The 16,033-nt window shown below is 50.5% G+C and overlaps 4 protein-coding genes across 4 annotated transcripts; 1 reads left to right on the forward strand and 3 right to left on the reverse strand.

Moving 5' to 3' along the window:
• Window positions 1-243: 243 nt before the first annotated feature.
• TGAM01_v206248 (hypothetical protein) lies at window positions 244-576 on the reverse strand (the record flags this gene model as incomplete). Its single annotated transcript, XM_024549832.1, has 2 exons — window positions 244-294; window positions 412-576. 2 exons carry the CDS (start codon window positions 574-576, stop codon window positions 244-246), a joined length of 216 nt encoding a protein of 71 aa, XP_024405396.1.
• An 811-nt stretch (window positions 577-1,387) lies between these two features.
• TGAM01_v206249 (hypothetical protein) lies at window positions 1,388-1,708 on the reverse strand (the record flags this gene model as incomplete). The annotated part of the gene is made up of 2 exons (XM_024549833.1): window positions 1,388-1,497; window positions 1,561-1,708. 2 exons carry the CDS (start codon window positions 1,706-1,708, stop codon window positions 1,388-1,390), a joined length of 258 nt encoding a protein of 85 aa, XP_024405397.1.
• Window positions 1,709-10,331: 8,623 nt separating this feature from the next.
• TGAM01_v206250 (hypothetical protein) lies at window positions 10,332-10,832 on the reverse strand (the record flags this gene model as incomplete). Its single annotated transcript, XM_018808836.1, has 1 exon — window positions 10,332-10,832. The coding sequence occupies one exon, from the start codon at window positions 10,830-10,832 to the stop codon at window positions 10,332-10,334; it is 501 nt and encodes a 166-aa protein (XP_018657935.1).
• Window positions 10,833-13,105: 2,273 nt separating this feature from the next.
• TGAM01_v206251 (hypothetical protein) lies at window positions 13,106-15,661 on the forward strand (the record flags this gene model as incomplete). The annotated part of the gene is made up of 3 exons (XM_024549834.1): window positions 13,106-13,351; window positions 13,433-14,928; window positions 15,610-15,661. 3 exons carry the CDS (start codon window positions 13,106-13,108, stop codon window positions 15,659-15,661), a joined length of 1,794 nt encoding a protein of 597 aa, XP_024405398.1.
• Window positions 15,662-16,033: the final 372 nt, after the last annotated feature.

Consider the following 16,033-nt stretch of genomic DNA (forward strand, 5'->3'; position numbering starts at 1 on the left):
CGCAGCGGAGCCAGCAGAGTGGCAAAGCACGACTGCCCGGCAGATATCACGGTGAACAAAGATGCCCAGTCTACGAATCAGAGATCCGTCATTGGTGTTTTTCTTCGCCTGGATATCATGTTTGTTTTCGATCTTGTCACAGTTTCCCCGGGTGATATCCTCGGGATCCTTGTTTTCTCTTTTTCACTTGGCCGAGAGAGAGAGGAACCGCAAATATCTTGCGAGTATATCCAAATTAGTACCTTATAACTCCTCCATACAAGGTCGTATTACCCTCCTATCCCGTATTACTCTCTTTGTCACGGATTGTGTCAAATAGTCAGCAATTATATAAGCGATAATTGACGACCGCCGGCGTAAGAGCCTGCATTCGGCAAGCGAGTGCATGGGTGTAAGAGCATACTGACTTACCCTCTTCTCAGCCTCGCAATTACTTTTGTTAATCCTGCTTTTTTTCCCTTGTCCCTTTCCGTTTCCTTCTGTAAGCCATATGTCATGCTCGCTCAATGCGAGCTGCCAGCATGACTCGAAACAAGAAATGAGGTCAAAATACGAGACGCAGCAACGCACTAGCATGTGATCAATAGCAGCACGAGCCACTCTTTGATAGATCCAGTTGGCTTGCGGAGATGGCGCGCAGAGCCAAATTTCAAGGGCATGCTTGAAAAGCGTATCATTGTTTCCAGGTAGACTGATGCAACAAGCTTCGCCGATATGGTACGAGAGCTAGTTGAAGGCGGTGGTGAGAAGCGAGCATAAAATCAAGCCCAGCGCTTCAGAGTAGTAACAAGATAAGCATCAGCCCGGGAGTCAGGAAGATTTTCCCACCATCGCGCGCGGCAAGGGCGATTACGTAGTCCCTCGGAGACGACGGACGGGACGGGTAGCTTTATTTGGAAACATATGAGCGGCGGCTCGCAACAAGACTATCAGCAGCACTGGCTGTTGTCTATCAGTCGCGCTTGTGAAACTCTGAAACAGGGCGGCCGCCGGCAGTAAATAGGCGAATTGCGCGAGAACGGCTTCAATTTGTAGAGGTAACGATGCATTACCAAAGAAGCATTGACAGTCTTAATGCCCGCCTTTGAGAGGATATGCGCAAAAGTGTACAGACCAAGCCGCTTAAATCAAAGTGGCAATACAGAGATTCCATTATTCTTCCAAGCATGAGGACAGCCAAACAATGGTACTCCATTTTGGGCAGCAATCCCATGTCTGAGGACATCATGCGTATGGTATCAACCTACACATGTCGGTAGTTCGATCTGGCCTCAGTCAACGTTAAGCTTTCGGAGTAGACTTGCAGTATCGGGTAAATGAGAGTATCTTCGACTGTTCTATAGTACTCCATATCCGAAACTGTAATCTTGTAAAGCCGCCACTTCTTCTAATTGAGCCATTTACCTCGAACGGTAAAAAAAAGACGAGGCAAGAGCATCAGTCCCGTGTGGCGGTACAAGTCGGCTGAGCCTCTCAACCTCAACCAATAACGTTGCGCTGGTGAGGAAACATTGAGAGTTTAGCATCAAGTTAACATATTCGTGCATAGTTTAACTTCACCTGATCTGGACCCAATTGGGGAGGGCGTGAGATGAGTAACCAAAGTCGGGGATTGAATGTATGTAGCATGGGTGAGTAGTACTTGTATGGTGCGGCTCAGGCTATGACAAGCGTGTTGGTCCAGCCGTGCATAAGGACGGTCGCCCATCTGGGCCACCTCAAATGCATGTCAGATTGTCGATGGATTAGTGATACAATGAGACCTGATGATGGGGTTTTACCACGGCGACTTTCACCATCGAAATCCCACGGGGTTTTTATCCTTACATCGAGGCTAGTCTGCGCGTAATAGATGTACTATAATTAATGTTTGCCGATAAAATGCTTTGCCGAGACATTGCCAGTAGTATCCCTCATTTGAGTAGCCCAGGAAGTTGCCATATTGCGAAGCTTTCTCAATGTCCGATTTTCTAGTTAGACTGTTCAGAGCCTCAATCCCTGTTATCTGAATCCTCCTCATCTTCCTGTGGCTGATTCGTCGTGATGGCTTTTTATAGCATTATAATGCATTAGTATGCTCGCTGGTTGTATCATCTGCCAGAGCGGTTCGTTAAGCCCGATCCTTCGTGATCTGACCAGGATATAGAACAAGAAGCTAGATGATTTGAAAAACTGAACGGTGGCGTCAGGGGTAGATCTGCTGAATGAGGAGTGGTCAATCCAACTGTCAAGGACGACTAAATTAAGCGTGCAAAACCACTGGCGGTGTTGCATTTGCATAGACATTTTCTGCATGATCAAAAGAGCTATGCTGTTGGGAACTGCCGAGACATGTTCGCATATTATCCATATAAGGTAGGGTCGCACAAGATGCTGAATCTCTACCTACTGTGGTTAGAAGATCTAAGTCAGCATACGAGACAAGGCTGGGGTATCGGCCCCCGCAGGCAAGATACGTCGCCCACGTTAACTATCTCAGAATTATCGGTAAACGGCCGGATGAGTTGGCTAGCTTTCCCTTTGCCTTTTGCAGCTTGAGGCAGAAGTGACGTCGTCTATATTGATCTATAACATCACGAAATGATTTGAGAAGACAGCAATGATGACGGCTAGCAGCAAACCTCTCAGAATAACGCAATTGGGACCTATGTCTCCACACAAGTCTTTACCGTAAGTGCATCCATGAGGCTCTAGAAGCAGTCAGCAGCAACAGCCACTGTTAGGAGACGCTAAGAAATATGTTGAGACAGATCATGGGGTCCTTGGAGGCAGAGTCAGCAACATAACACAAGAAGTAGATGAGTGCGACCACTACCGGGATGGGACGGTAATGCTTAATTCCATTATTAGCATCTGCAGGTAATTTGATTATGCATACAAGCTCCAGGGCAGCACGCTAGCACCCGTGTACTGCTCAACATCTTGGATCTGCAAGAATCGCGGAAGTATGGCGAAAGAGCGAAAATAGTACGGAATAGAGAGAAGGGATCAATCTCTCTTTGCTACCCACACTGAAAACGGCAGTTCGGGATCCGGAGATCTGCTCTTACGGCGGTGGCGATGGCGGCGGGAACCCTGGCGACAGCCGTGACGGCAGGTGGGCGGCATCCTCGCTAAAGTGAACTGGGGCTATGGTCAGCACCTTAGCCTCGTCTGTTTTCTGGGCTGTTGGGGGGTGTTGTTCGAATAGGTACTTATTTGGCGATGTTTCAGCAGAACGACTAACATGACAATGTGAGGCAAGAAGGAGGAACGAACATATGCATGCAGGCGTGTTGTCGGTGTTTGCCACTTTCGTTGAACACATTGTTCCAAAGATGCCTTTTCTTAGCTAGCCAAATTTCTCCATAAACAGGACTCGTCGAGAGTGAAAGGTGTTGCTCCGCGCCTATAAACCTGTTTATGTCGTGAGATGCGGAGGGCGTTTGTGTGCCGGTGCCAGTGACCCTGAATGGCGCAGACAGGATGATCCTTGTTTGAATGGCCCGAGTCAGTAATCGCCCGTCCAATCATATAACATAGAGCACCAAATGCGTATTTTGATGGCGGGCACGAGTTGCAAAAACACGGCACGAATCCGTCCCGGCCGGCGACGTTTGTTGATCAAAGCATCAGCATTATGCTGCCCGAATCGTCTCAAGCTGCTCGCAAACTCGGACATTTACGGAATGCTGCGATTTGCATGCTCACAGTACAGCCTTGGGTCCGATATGTGTAGTAGCCCCGTTGGCTAGCCTTGTTCTCAACGCTCATGCCTCGATCCGCGCCGGCGCCGGCGTTGGCATTGGTGTTGGTGCTGGTGCTGGTGTTGGTGTCGGTGTTGGGACCGACATCGCGGCAACGCGGCAATGCCGTAGATCAACGCAAACGCCCGCATCTGTTTACAAGTTGGAGGATGATCAGAGGAGGCGCAGGGGTCCGGGTAGCTGACGATGTGCTTCTCGCATCAGCGCGCGTTGACCGGCGCACTAAGACAGGTACAGCATCTCAAATGGAACTGGATATGCAAACCGCCTTCTGCTGGTACCGACAGCCTGGCCCAGAACTGAAGCCACCCGCAGGCTCTAGTACCAGCTGGTCGTAGTTTGGTCACAAGCCTCGTCGTCCGATGTTGGCGTGCATCCAGCATAAGCACAAAGCAGAGATGATGACTGCCAGAATGCCAGAATGCCAGAATGCCAGAACCCGCGGTCGTCGCGAATCCTCGGGCGTCTAAACATCCAACTCAATCCCAAGCTCAGGTGCCGAGTCAGGGCAGCAATTTGGTGTTTGGGCTTTGAGTCATCAATCAGCCAAAGAGAGCATGGTCCATGGGAGCCGGAGCGCCTTCCCAGCGATACGGCATATACTCAAATAAGACGCAGTTGCCTCACTTTTTGCTTAGTCGAGCAGCCTTCCGTCTACAGCGCGTTGCTACTGCCGTTTTCACACAACCCATTCGCAAAGTAGAGGCAGGTAGCCGTTTCAGGCATTAACTAGACCCCAATACCTACCCAATACTTCGTAGCTCAGCGCATTCTGTCTTTTGACGCTATTAAAAGCGCATGCCAAGCCTCATCATCTGGCAGCTGCGGCCGCTCAAAAGACATCCATCATGCTGTGTCGTCATCAGAGTCAGTTGCTTGGCCACTCCGGACCACCGGCGACTCTCCTCCGATCTTCAACTTCGCACTTTGATGACTTCTCATCTCTAACTTTTGACTTCTGATTTCTGACTTTGTGCTCTGGATTCTGGGCGCTGTATCCCGCGGTTTTGCGGTCAGTTCCCCTTTTCGATCCTTCTTCTTCCTTCCTTCTCTCCTGCTTCTACGCCACATCGCCTCGTCCCAGTCTTTTTCCCTACCCCCAGCCGTACTGCAGCATCGCTTCTGCAAAAACGATAATCGGCTGCGTGGGTGTGAAACATGCAATGCGACGGCGGTTCCGCCTTTGGATTGGGGGTCACTTTTTGCGGAGAGCCATCGTTGAAGAAGCCCGAAGCCTGTCAGAATCCACCGGGAACATGCCCAATAGTAGGTAGCATCGATTGTCGGTCCCGAGGGCGAGAATCGAACCTCTCCAGCCCAGGATAAGCACAGCTGAAGGCAGAGCCTGTCCCAGCCTCTCCCATTTGAGGGAGAGATGAGGAGAGATAACGCCATTGGCTCACACAGTATACGAGCACTTTGCAGGTATATACTTCATGTCGTACGGTCATCTTATGTCCGGATCCCTTGGATACCTCACGAACCGCTACCTCCACCTCGATTAGGTTAAACGCGGGCAGGCAGCGACTACGTTCAGAAAGAAAGACGCTTCATGCTAGCTAAAGCGCACTGCACATTGGTCAATAGATCTGATCGTACAAGTGTACAATCAGCCCCCTGGTATTTGTCTCAGATCGCAATTGCAGGCGGCTGTGAGGATTGTTGGTTGATCCTTTTGCCTTCATTGGAGGAGCCTGACGGAGCTCGCGCCGCGCTATTACCAACTTCACCGAACTTTTTGTCGGCTCGGCAAGACGAGGAATCCTTCTGTGCCTGTCTCGCTAGAACTTTCTTTTGGCGCCTCTGCTCCATATTCCTCGGCCGGCTCTCGGTCGGGCTATCCGTGGCATATTCGGATTGTGTTCTGAATCGACAGCGCTGTCGAACTAGGCTGTCCAGGACCCTTCACTGACTATGTGCATGGCATCCCATTGGCCGGCGACGGAGTATCGATATCCAATTACTTTTTAGCTACCACCACCCATCCTCGCCCGAAGCAGGCGAGCCACAGCCAGTGCCACGGCGTCGTCTCTCCATACTTGGGCAGACCATTCAGCATAGGCTACCCCTTCTTGATCTACCTATGGGGACCCAGCCCTTCCTAATATGGCCAGCCCGGTGAGGCAACTTGCTTCGCGGTTTAGCTCGGGATCGCTTGGTGGCTATGGAATCTAAGGATTTTGGCATTGATGACAAGCTCCTACGAACGTGACCCAACATGTAAAGCTTCTTGTACTCACCACGGCGCCACACCGTCAACTGTCTCGTCCATGAGTGACGGACGTATATGCAGCTAGTCTGCAGGACCTGCTTTGGCCGAGATGTACCACCGTCTGTCAGAAATCGAGGGCCATCCAAAAGGCGCCCGAGTGGGAGAATGTGCCTCTATCTGGCGACAGACACAAATAGGCCTCCCGAAAAGAGGGGAGCACGAGGAGGGGTGGTGACTAGAACCCATTTTGTCACATCACGAGCATCGCCCAACATATGGGCAACATGCACTGATACCTCGCATGTACGTATTTGGCAACAGCATTTATGAGCTGAACACCCTTATCGAAAAGGCTGCTGCCAACCCTGTCTCTAGCTCGGAATAATCCTGCTACCCCATTATAATCAACCACAGGCCCGGATCCGTCTCCCTCCAGGCACCTATATTCCTAATTTCCCTTCTATCAAGCCGCTTCAGCGGTACGTCACAGAGGCGTGGTTCGACCACGACAAAGACGCCGTGATGGAGGGGCGTGTGGTCCCGGGAAACTCTCATGCACGCATCACACTATTTTTTTTTCTTTTGCCTCTCTCGGCCTCAGGCGCTCGTCTGTTCTCCTTCGCTCTCTCGCGCTGATTCATTGTTCTTACACCTACACCTACACTTACACTTACACCTACACCTATACCTACACCTATACCTACACATAGACGCACAGCCATGTCCACACACCGCGCCCACACAGATTCAGATACCAGGGACCGGGTTGTCAACACCGTGGCCTTCTATGCTAAAGCTGGCATAGGCTGGACAAGTTCCATCACTCTTTATTCCCCCAGTGCTTGCATACCGCACTCCTCTCACCTTGTATCACACTCCCAGTCCACTCCCAGCCCTGCTCTCAGTCACGCTCCTGGTCACTTGCTTTGACGCCTTGCCATGTTCTCAGCCCTACTGCCATTTACTTGCTGCTGCGTAAGAGCTACTGTTATTAGCATACGTAAACAAACAGCCTTGCTGTATGCTGTTCATACAAGCGCCCCGGCATGTGCTCATGTGCCCTGCCTCCAATCTTTCCTTCTACATACCCTTGACTCCCATTTGCTGTTATTAAGGGCCAGTTGTTGTTCTGGGTTGCTCGTGGAAACTTAAATAAAGCCAGTCATATCCCAGATTATCTCAGTCAAAGTCGCCAACACGTCTCTCGGTATTTGTGCTGCTAGCCCATTGGATACTTCTTATTTGTTCTTTTGCCCCCACAAACACTCGGTCTAGAAATTTCCTGACACGTTCCCCTTCTACTTGAATAGTTGTTCAAAAAGTCTCTTCTGTGTACTCTGCACGCAAGTTGTTATATTCTCTTGGAACTAGGAAGGCGACTTAGCAATCCGGCTAAGAACCCAAAGACCTATCATATCATATCTTTTTTTTTCCTTGTTTGTCAAGATGAGAACCTTTTCCGAGACTGACCTACATCGAGTCAACCCACCAACTTCACCTCTGTCGCCATCACACGAGCCAATAGAAGGGGACGCCCGTGTATCCTATGACTATGGAACACCACTCCCCCCCGGCATTCTGTCATTCTCAAACAAGAAATGCGCTCATGCCGTGACACATGATTGCCCATTTTTGACAGACTCCAATTGCTCTCTCTGTTCGGCGTGCGCCTACGCGGTTGCCAACGGCCAGCCATGTTCCTAAAGCGGCGTTGGCGTTGGCCCTTCTCGCCGGCAAACTTCTCATTACGGCATGGCAGAGCGAGAGAAGGAGACGCCCTCCCGTGGCTGTGCGTGTCAAGCAGAATTGACTTTCGGTACGGAGGGCCATTGAGCGGGCCCTGGTGGGACTGGCATGAGAGGAAGCAATACGGTTAATCCCGAGGACCATTAAAACGCTGCCGAGACATGCGCTGAACCACAAAGCTGGCTTGATTATGTCCACCTTGGGGACCCCTCTGCCAAGGCTTGTCTAAAAAAACAAGCATGGGTGCATGAACTCTGAAGAACACGCCGAGAGGAGCGCTCCAGGGCAAAGAGGGGTGGTTTACGAGAACATCTGGGGAAGATGCAAATCCCAGTCGGTGGATTACCTCTGCTTTTGCCGCTGGCATACTCTATCTAGCCCAACTTTTTTCTGAATTCTTTTCTTCATTCTTTATTTTCTTTTGGGTTATCTTTCTTTGTTTCTTTCTTTCTCTTTCTACTTGCTCGACTTTTCTTTGGTTGGAATATATAGAAATCTCGGACATACTAAACGTCTTGACGCAATTTCTAGACATGCGTGCGCCTTGCAAAAGGCACGTGGTGGAGGAATTTGGGGATCCATTGAGGATCATACATACGATAAAGGAGCACGATGGATATTACGACGAACACGGAACTAGGCGAACCTCTTGAACTTTCTTTCACTTACGCCTTCTCTCCCTCTACAATTCTTAGTCATGAGGCCACAAGCACGGCACCGGTTGGAACGCTCTAGCCCTGTTGCCAGACGCGAACAAGAGGAGTTATGACGAAACGGCCAGTAGCATTTTTCTTCTTCTTTCAGCCTTTCTTTTTTATTTGGTTTGCTCTGGGTGGTAAACGAGCTCATTCGACAATGTAATACAAAGATGCAATATAGGATAGCTAATGCTGGAGATATCTTCTTTAGACAAGCCAGGTTCCTTGGCCTCATTCCACTCCCTTGTTAATTGCTTTAATGTACATACACCGAGATATCATGATAATGTAACATCGCCTTGTTTTCCTACCATACTTGAGACAAGCAAATCAATATTGTCATGCCTAGAACCCCACGCATGCGTCGAAACCACTCGTATCTCCATGCCACCCTTACCGACTGACTCATGCTAGCTTTTCCCTTCACAGCAAAGCTGATTTAAAATTGCCATGCTCTTACCAGGAGTCTTCGGGCCGCAGGCAACGGCGAAGGGATATTCCCCTGTATGGGAGAAAGTGTTCTTTTAGTTGTGGAAAGCGGAGTAGTGGAGCAGAAAAGTTGGAATTTACTTGCAGTTTAGCAAAAGCCAATATGAGGGGAAAAAAGAGGGAAATTTCGTCTAAACAGCCCCATCTACCTCCCCCCCTGTTGTTTTTTTCTCCCCTTCTTCTTCGGAGAAGTCTCCAGGCTGTCAAACTTTCGGGGTCCATTTTTTTATTCCTTGCATGAATATGGAGTTGAAGTCCGAATATTAATTACTGGTTTTACTAAACAACGGCGTTTGGAGAGTTACGCAAAGTAGGTGCCTAGGTATAGAAGAAAGAAACTAGCCGTCGGAATTTTCTTTTCAAGACGAGGGTCTGAGCTGAGCAAGAACGAGTTTAGAAAGAGAAATGGGTAACACGGCAAAAGCGGAAGAGAGAAGAAGAAAAAACATGGTCTAGAAGAGAAGGGATGGGGAGACTGATCGTCGCTTTTAGCGGTTGTGGGATAGCATCATAGATAAAAGTTCAAAGGCAACAAATACTTTTAGATTAATTGGTAGAGCCAGTCTTTTAGCCCCCTTATTTGCCCTGGGAAAGCTTAAAAAAGTGAAATTTTGCACGTGAAAGGAGAATTAAGTTCCTACAATTGGAGTGATTAGTCTCGGGGCTTGATTTGCATTGAGCCCTATTATGATCTGATGTTTATACGGAAATGCGTGGATGAAACTGAGGTGGGCCTCAGGTGGACTAGAGATGGCGTGGAGTTTTGTTGCCACTACCTACATAAGTAGGTAGGTAGTTAATCAGACATCTCGGCAAGTTACGTATCGCCATAAAACATCACATCTACCATGTAATAACAATCAAATTGACAAGACTTTCACATGCTTCCTACCCAAAAAGAGAGAACCCAATGGGGCAGATTCTCCATAGCGTTGGCTGCAGCGGCTCATTGTCTACATTTACAGTTTAATCTAATCACGCATACAGTAATTGGCAATTAACAGGCAACACAAGATTATCATGACAATGTGGGATTTTTATTGAAATGCAAAGGTATCAAAAAGGCTTTTTGTTCATGTCTCGTCCCAAAAAGACGGCCCGGCCAAGGCCGATCCCAAATGAAAAAGAATAAAAGCGTTCGCCGCAGTCGGGCAACCAATTGCCCATTGCTGCATCCATGCGCCCATCTGGTGCTTCCGACGACTGCTCGTCAAGAAGCAACCAGCCCGCTCGTCCAGAGCGTAGAAGTGAAGTCCGAGAAAAACACCGGGTATCGACCCAAACTCATTCGTAATCTATCCACACCTTCATTGTATCCGCCGATTGAAAAAAGCCACCAAACGTCCTTCCCCGTAGAATAAATTTCTTTTGTGAAATAAAAGAGTGACAGAATAGAATATCTAAAAGTTGTTGCTCCAAGCAGAGTTGCGAGCTGCGAGCTTAGAAGGCCAGAGCAAAGACAGCAGCCACGGCGGCAACGATGGAGCCGGACTGGACCATCTTGGCGGCGCCGCTGGTGGGCACAGAGGGGATGCCAGTGGGAGCACCAGCGCCAGAGCCAGAGGGGCCGGTGGGAACAGCGCCAGAGCCAGCACCAGTGCCAACGGGAACGCTGACAATGGTGGTGGGAGCAGTGGTGCCGACGGGGTTGGTGCCAGCAGCAGTGGCAGAGGTGCTGTTGGAGACAGTCCAGATGGGGAGCTTGCTGGAAGTCGGGACAGCGGTGGTCTCAGCGGCCGAGGTGGTGGGAGCAGCAGAGGTGGTGACAGCCTCGCTGGTGGTCGCAGGAGCGGTAGGAGTGCGGTAAGGGCAGTTGGTGACGGTCTCAGGGCACTGGGTGATGGTGACAATTGAGGTGGTCGTCGAGGTCAGAGTAGAGGTGCTCTGAGCAGCGGCAACGGCAGCGCCGGCGGCGAGAGTGAAGAGCGTAGAGAACTGCATGTTGATGGTTTTGAGGTTTTTGATTCGTGAAGTTGATTACCGAATGAAGGCGTTGGGCGAAAGAGCACCGGGCTGATATGCGCAAATTGGTTGGTAAGAGAGGGTGGTTTGCGTGAAGCAGTGTCGTCTAGACAGCGTAGTTGGATTTAAAGAGAGTGTGGTGAGTGATGAGAGGAAAAAGAGAAATCGAGAGCGGGAGGGGCCTGATTCCCTTTTGTCTTGACTGTCTGCCGGCTGGAAATCTCTGACAGTTCCACCAGGCAGCGGCCACGTAGGAAGCCAGACCGGTGTGCCTGGGATGGCGCAGACCATTGAGCGGCTTGTGGAGGAGTAACAAGCTGGCGCATCCAGGCACCTGTTGTGATTGGACACGGCCGCGCAACAAGGACCCGATGGTGGACCGTGAGCCAGCATCTCACTGGCCATCTGCGGTACCTTGCATAAATGGCTCCGGAAGCGCATCCTAGATCCATTGACCCTCCTTTCCGCTGGGCTATTCTGACATCTGCGAGCCGGGATTGGCCATGTGCTGAGCTCGATATGCTCTGCCGGCAGCGCTGGACTGATGCAACCTCAGCAGCTATTGTTGGCGTGGTAGTGGTATTACTCCGAGCAGGGCGCAGAAGAAAACTTTTCTTTTCTCATAGCTCTCACTTGAGGCTTTTCTCCCATTGGATCTTGCTTCTCGAAGCCCAACACTGTGTGCTGTCGCACATAATCCCTCATCCGCTTGGGCCTTGTCCGCTTGGGCCCTTGCCTTGCCCTCCCTCTGTGCTCTCACGAAATTGGCTCTGGGCTAGCAGCCGTGGTCAGGGACGGTCGTTTGGGCGTTTCAGGCTTATGTCGCCCGAAGCCTGTGCAGGGAATTAAGGGCGGCCTCATTTCGACCCCTAACCTTTGGGTTTGACCCCTGGCCTCAGCCCTTTGCGCGCGCCTCGAGCCAAACACCGGCGGCGCCAAAGACGAGGCCGGGCACTCAAATTGAGGGTTCCCAGGCCATTCGTCCCCCACAAGCAATTAGAATTTACGTCCCCGCCCGCTGAGGCCTGTAAGACGGTCGACGCTCCTTTGTTGATACTGTGTTGGACGGTTAGTCTCTGCACGAGTGGCCAACGCAGGGCTGACTCAAACGAATTTGGGGGCTGACTCGGACCTCTTGAGCTTCTGCCAAGGCAGCTACAGCTTTAGGACGACCAGCTGGCAGCGTTGCAATCACGACGCCACCCAATTGCGAATTTTCGTTTGGTGGAGTTCCCTGCATGGCATGGCCAGCTTGTGGTGGCGGCGCGAAGTCTGTGGTGCTCCATAAATTTGCAAGCCCAAAAGCGGTGTGTTTTGGTCCATGTTTATTTTCTCAGCTCGCGTGGAAGCCTCAGGTTCGGATTACTAAGGCCACAATACTCTATCTTAGCTTTGGCAGAACCAGCGGTATTAATAGCAGCATTCCATAAATAGAAGCACTGTTCTTTGAAGAAACCGACGATCTTGCTGTGTTTTTTGTTTTTCTTCTTCTCTTGTTTCTTTGTTAGTGCAAAGCGTGTTTATCTGGCTGAGTTAATCGCGTTTACTCTGCATTGCCCTTGCAGTGCTTGTTGTTTTACCCTCAGGTAGCTTCTTGTTAGCCGCCAACTATTGTTTCGTTCTGTTTCAACTCCGATACCCTCATTATGCCTCTTCCAACTGCCCACCGGACTAGCTTGCCTCCATCGGAGCTGAAATCAATACCTAGTTGTAATCGCAATAATTGAATACGAATTACAAAGAATCCAGTCTTGGAAAGACATGTCCAAATGCGTCATGGCACCAGAATCGCGACATGGTGGTGGTGCCAGAAGCGTCCAGTGCGAAGCCCAAAACGAAGCTGCAATTTACAGGTCCCTTGCAGGCCAAATTACGGCCCGGCTTAGCGCTGCCCATCACAGTTTCCCGCTGGAATCGACCCCTTTTTTGCCCGCCACAGCGCTCTCGGTCCCGCGGCTGCTGCTACAGCCACTAGAATATAGCAGAACCCCGCCCCCACAAGCTTGCGACTGCAACTGTCTGTAGCTTCCATCTCTTGTGATGCTCCACAGCCAGTGCTCTGTCTCTGGCCTTTGTATTCCATCGTAACAGCTGATACCGGCATTAGCATCAGCATCAGCATCAACCCCTCAGCCCTGTATCTGTATACTCGAATCCAACGCATCCATTCTTTCGCTTAACCTTCTGTAACCGCCTTTTCCTTCTTCCAGCGTTTTGCGTGTTTGTTTTCTGCTGAGCACCGCACATGCATCATGGCGTCCTACTCGACTGATCCCGCGCTGTACATCTACACCTCCCTGACTGCGGGCTCCTCACACATCGTCACCGCGACCTCGCGGCTCGAGACGATTCTGCGCGCCAACAAAGTCCCGTTCAAGGCCATCGACATCGCCACCGATGAAAAGGCGCGCATGCTTTGGGGCCGCCGAGCCGGCAAGGACGAGAATGGCAGAGCGAGGAAGTTTCCAGCGCTGGTGCAGGAGGGGCTGGTTTTAGGGGTAGGCGGCATTATTTCTCTGCCTCTGATCATTTGCCCTGTCTTCCTTCTCGCAGCTGTTGATCTAACTGTGGAACTATAGGATATCGTGGAAATCGAAGAGTGGAACGAATATGGCGAGCTGAAGCAGCACGTCAAGATTTACTACGACGAAAGCACGATTCCCGACATCGAGCACAAATATCCAGAGCCGGTCAAGAAGAAGAAGACGGTCAAGAAGTCTGCTGTGGCCAAGGCTGCGGCGGCGGCGGCTGAAGCAAAGGCTGCTGCTGATGCACCTGCCGCTGCCGCTGCGCCTCCCCCTCCCCCTGGGCCCGTTCCCGAGCCCAAGGTTGGTTCCATGCCGAGAGCCAGCGTTGAGTCTGTGCGATCTGTCGCCGATGAAGCTGCGGCAAAGGCTAAAGAGCTTCGCCTGAACGCTCTTCGGGAGAAGGTGCACGGAAAGAAGACGGAGGAGCCGAAGGACGAGGCAAAGGAGGAGAAGGCAGAAGCGAGCGAAGAGGCCAAGGAGCCAGCCAAGGTCGAAGAGACTAAGGTAGAGGAGACTAAAGAGCCAGAGGCTGAGAAGAATGAGGAAGAGTCCCAGGTTGAAGAGCCTAAGGTTGAAGAGCCCAAGGTTGAAGAGCCCAAGATTGAAGAGCCCAAGGTTGAGGAGCCCAAGGCAGAGAAGACCAAGGCAGAGGAGACCAAGGCAGAGGAGACCAAGGCAGAGGAGACCAAGGCAGGAGAGACCAAAGTCGAAGAGCCCAAGGTAGAAGATACCCATGTCGAAGAGACTAAAGAACCAGAGGCCGAGACGAAGGAGGAATCAGCCAAGGTAGAGGAGGCTAAGGAACCAGTCAAGGTTGAAGAGCCCAAGGTCGAAGAAGCCAAGGTTGAAGAGCCCAAGGTCGAAGAAGCCAAGGTCGAAGAAGCCAAGGTTGAAGAAGCCAAGGTTGAAGAAGCCAAGGTTGAAGAAGCCAAGGTTGAAGAGACCAAGGCAGAAGAGACCAAAGCACCAGAGGTTGAGAAGAAAGAAGAAGCTGAGAAGGTGACTGAGCAACCCAAAGAAGAGGCCCCCAGCAAAGATGAAGCAGAGGCCAAGAAAGACAAGGCTGAGAAGCCCGATGTTGAGGAGAAGAAGGCTGAGGAAAAGGTTGACGAAGCAAAGACCAAGGAGGCTGAGCCAGACGCAAAAGAGGCGGAAGTAGCTGAAGACCAAGATGAAGTGTCTGAGCACGAGGTACCACAGGAGCTCGAAAAGGTCAAGGAAGAGGACGAGGAAGAGGCCGCACACAACCTTAGTAATGATACCGATACCGACTATGCCGATGAGAAGAAAAAAGCACAGCCAGAGGCAGTGGAGGAACAGTCAAACGAGAAGGGTGAGCATATATCTAAAGAGGGAGGCGTCACTGCTTCACAACCCGTCCCGGATCCCGACCCCGCCCCAGACGCGTCCGCCCAATCGGACGAGAATACTAAGAAGTCGACCAGGGATAAAGAGAGCAAAGATCAAAATTCTTCGCATTCTCTTGCTTCTAAAGAGGACAAAGCGCGAGACCAGGGTGAAGAAAAGACGAAGCCTCAAGCCAAAGCGTCAAAGTCAGCAGCTTTAGCTTTGTCAACAACAAGAAAGCCCGCTGCGTCTTCCTCTTCGGCCAAGAAGCCCGCCGCCACCTCTTCCTTGTCCTCTTCACCATCCGTCAGAAAGGTTTCCGCTTCTTCTTCTTCAGCAACAAAATCTACTTCTTCTTCGGTAGCGAGGTCCGCGTCGACAGTAAGGTCTTCGTCAACGGCGAGATCTACCTCGACGACGCGGACTCCTTCTGTGGCAAGATCGACCTCAACGGCAAGATCTACTTCGACAACAAGAACACCTTCAGCAGCAAGATCCACGTCAACAACGAGGACAACGACAACAGCGAGATCAACTTCAACTACAAGGACATCTTCAACAGCAAGATCAGCATCTACTACAAGAACGCCCACTACAAGATCAACCTCAACAACTAGAACACCTTCAGTAGCGCGGTCTACATCAACTACAAGAACACCCACTGCACGGTCTACGTCAACAACGCGAACCCCCTCAGCTGCTAGATCTGCTTCAACAACAAGAAAGGTGTCTTCATCTGCTGCTGCTGCTGCTCCGTCCTCTCCTTCAGTCACAAGAAAATCAACTACCGCTTCGACAACACGCTCTTCGTCATCAACAAGAACCTCGACTCTTTCCTCGTCAGCCAAGAAACCTGCTTCTTCAACATCACTCGCCTCAAGGCCAAAGGAGCAGAGCAAAGACAAAGTCGAGGATAAGCCAGCTGCTTCATAGCAAGGGTAGTTGTTGACTTTGTTTACCCTCTTTTCTTTTTTTCTTTCTTAATTCTTTCTCTTTGCGTCCTCAAATATCCTCGCTTCCTATGCGAATTTCAGTTTCCTGTCTTTTTTTTTGTCTCTTTTTCCTTTTATAATGCAATGTCTAATGGATGGATTCCCCTACAAAAGGAGGAAAGGAAAGAGCATATACCTATATATGTGCGTGAGGTGATTAAACAAAAACTCCGTACAAAGCTCATGTGTTGTACGATAGATATCCCGGGAGAATGCTGCGGCCTGACTAATTAACTTTTTTCTTTTTCTTCCTGCCTCTTTTTTTTCCCCCTCCCTTTTTGTATTAGGAAAGACTATTTACGGTGGTGGAAGG

Source organism: Trichoderma gamsii (assembly GCF_001481775.2).
Source record: "Trichoderma gamsii strain T6085 chromosome Unknown Scaffold_21.2, whole genome shotgun sequence".
In the NCBI taxonomy this organism is placed as follows: domain Eukaryota; kingdom Fungi; phylum Ascomycota; class Sordariomycetes; order Hypocreales; family Hypocreaceae; genus Trichoderma; species Trichoderma gamsii.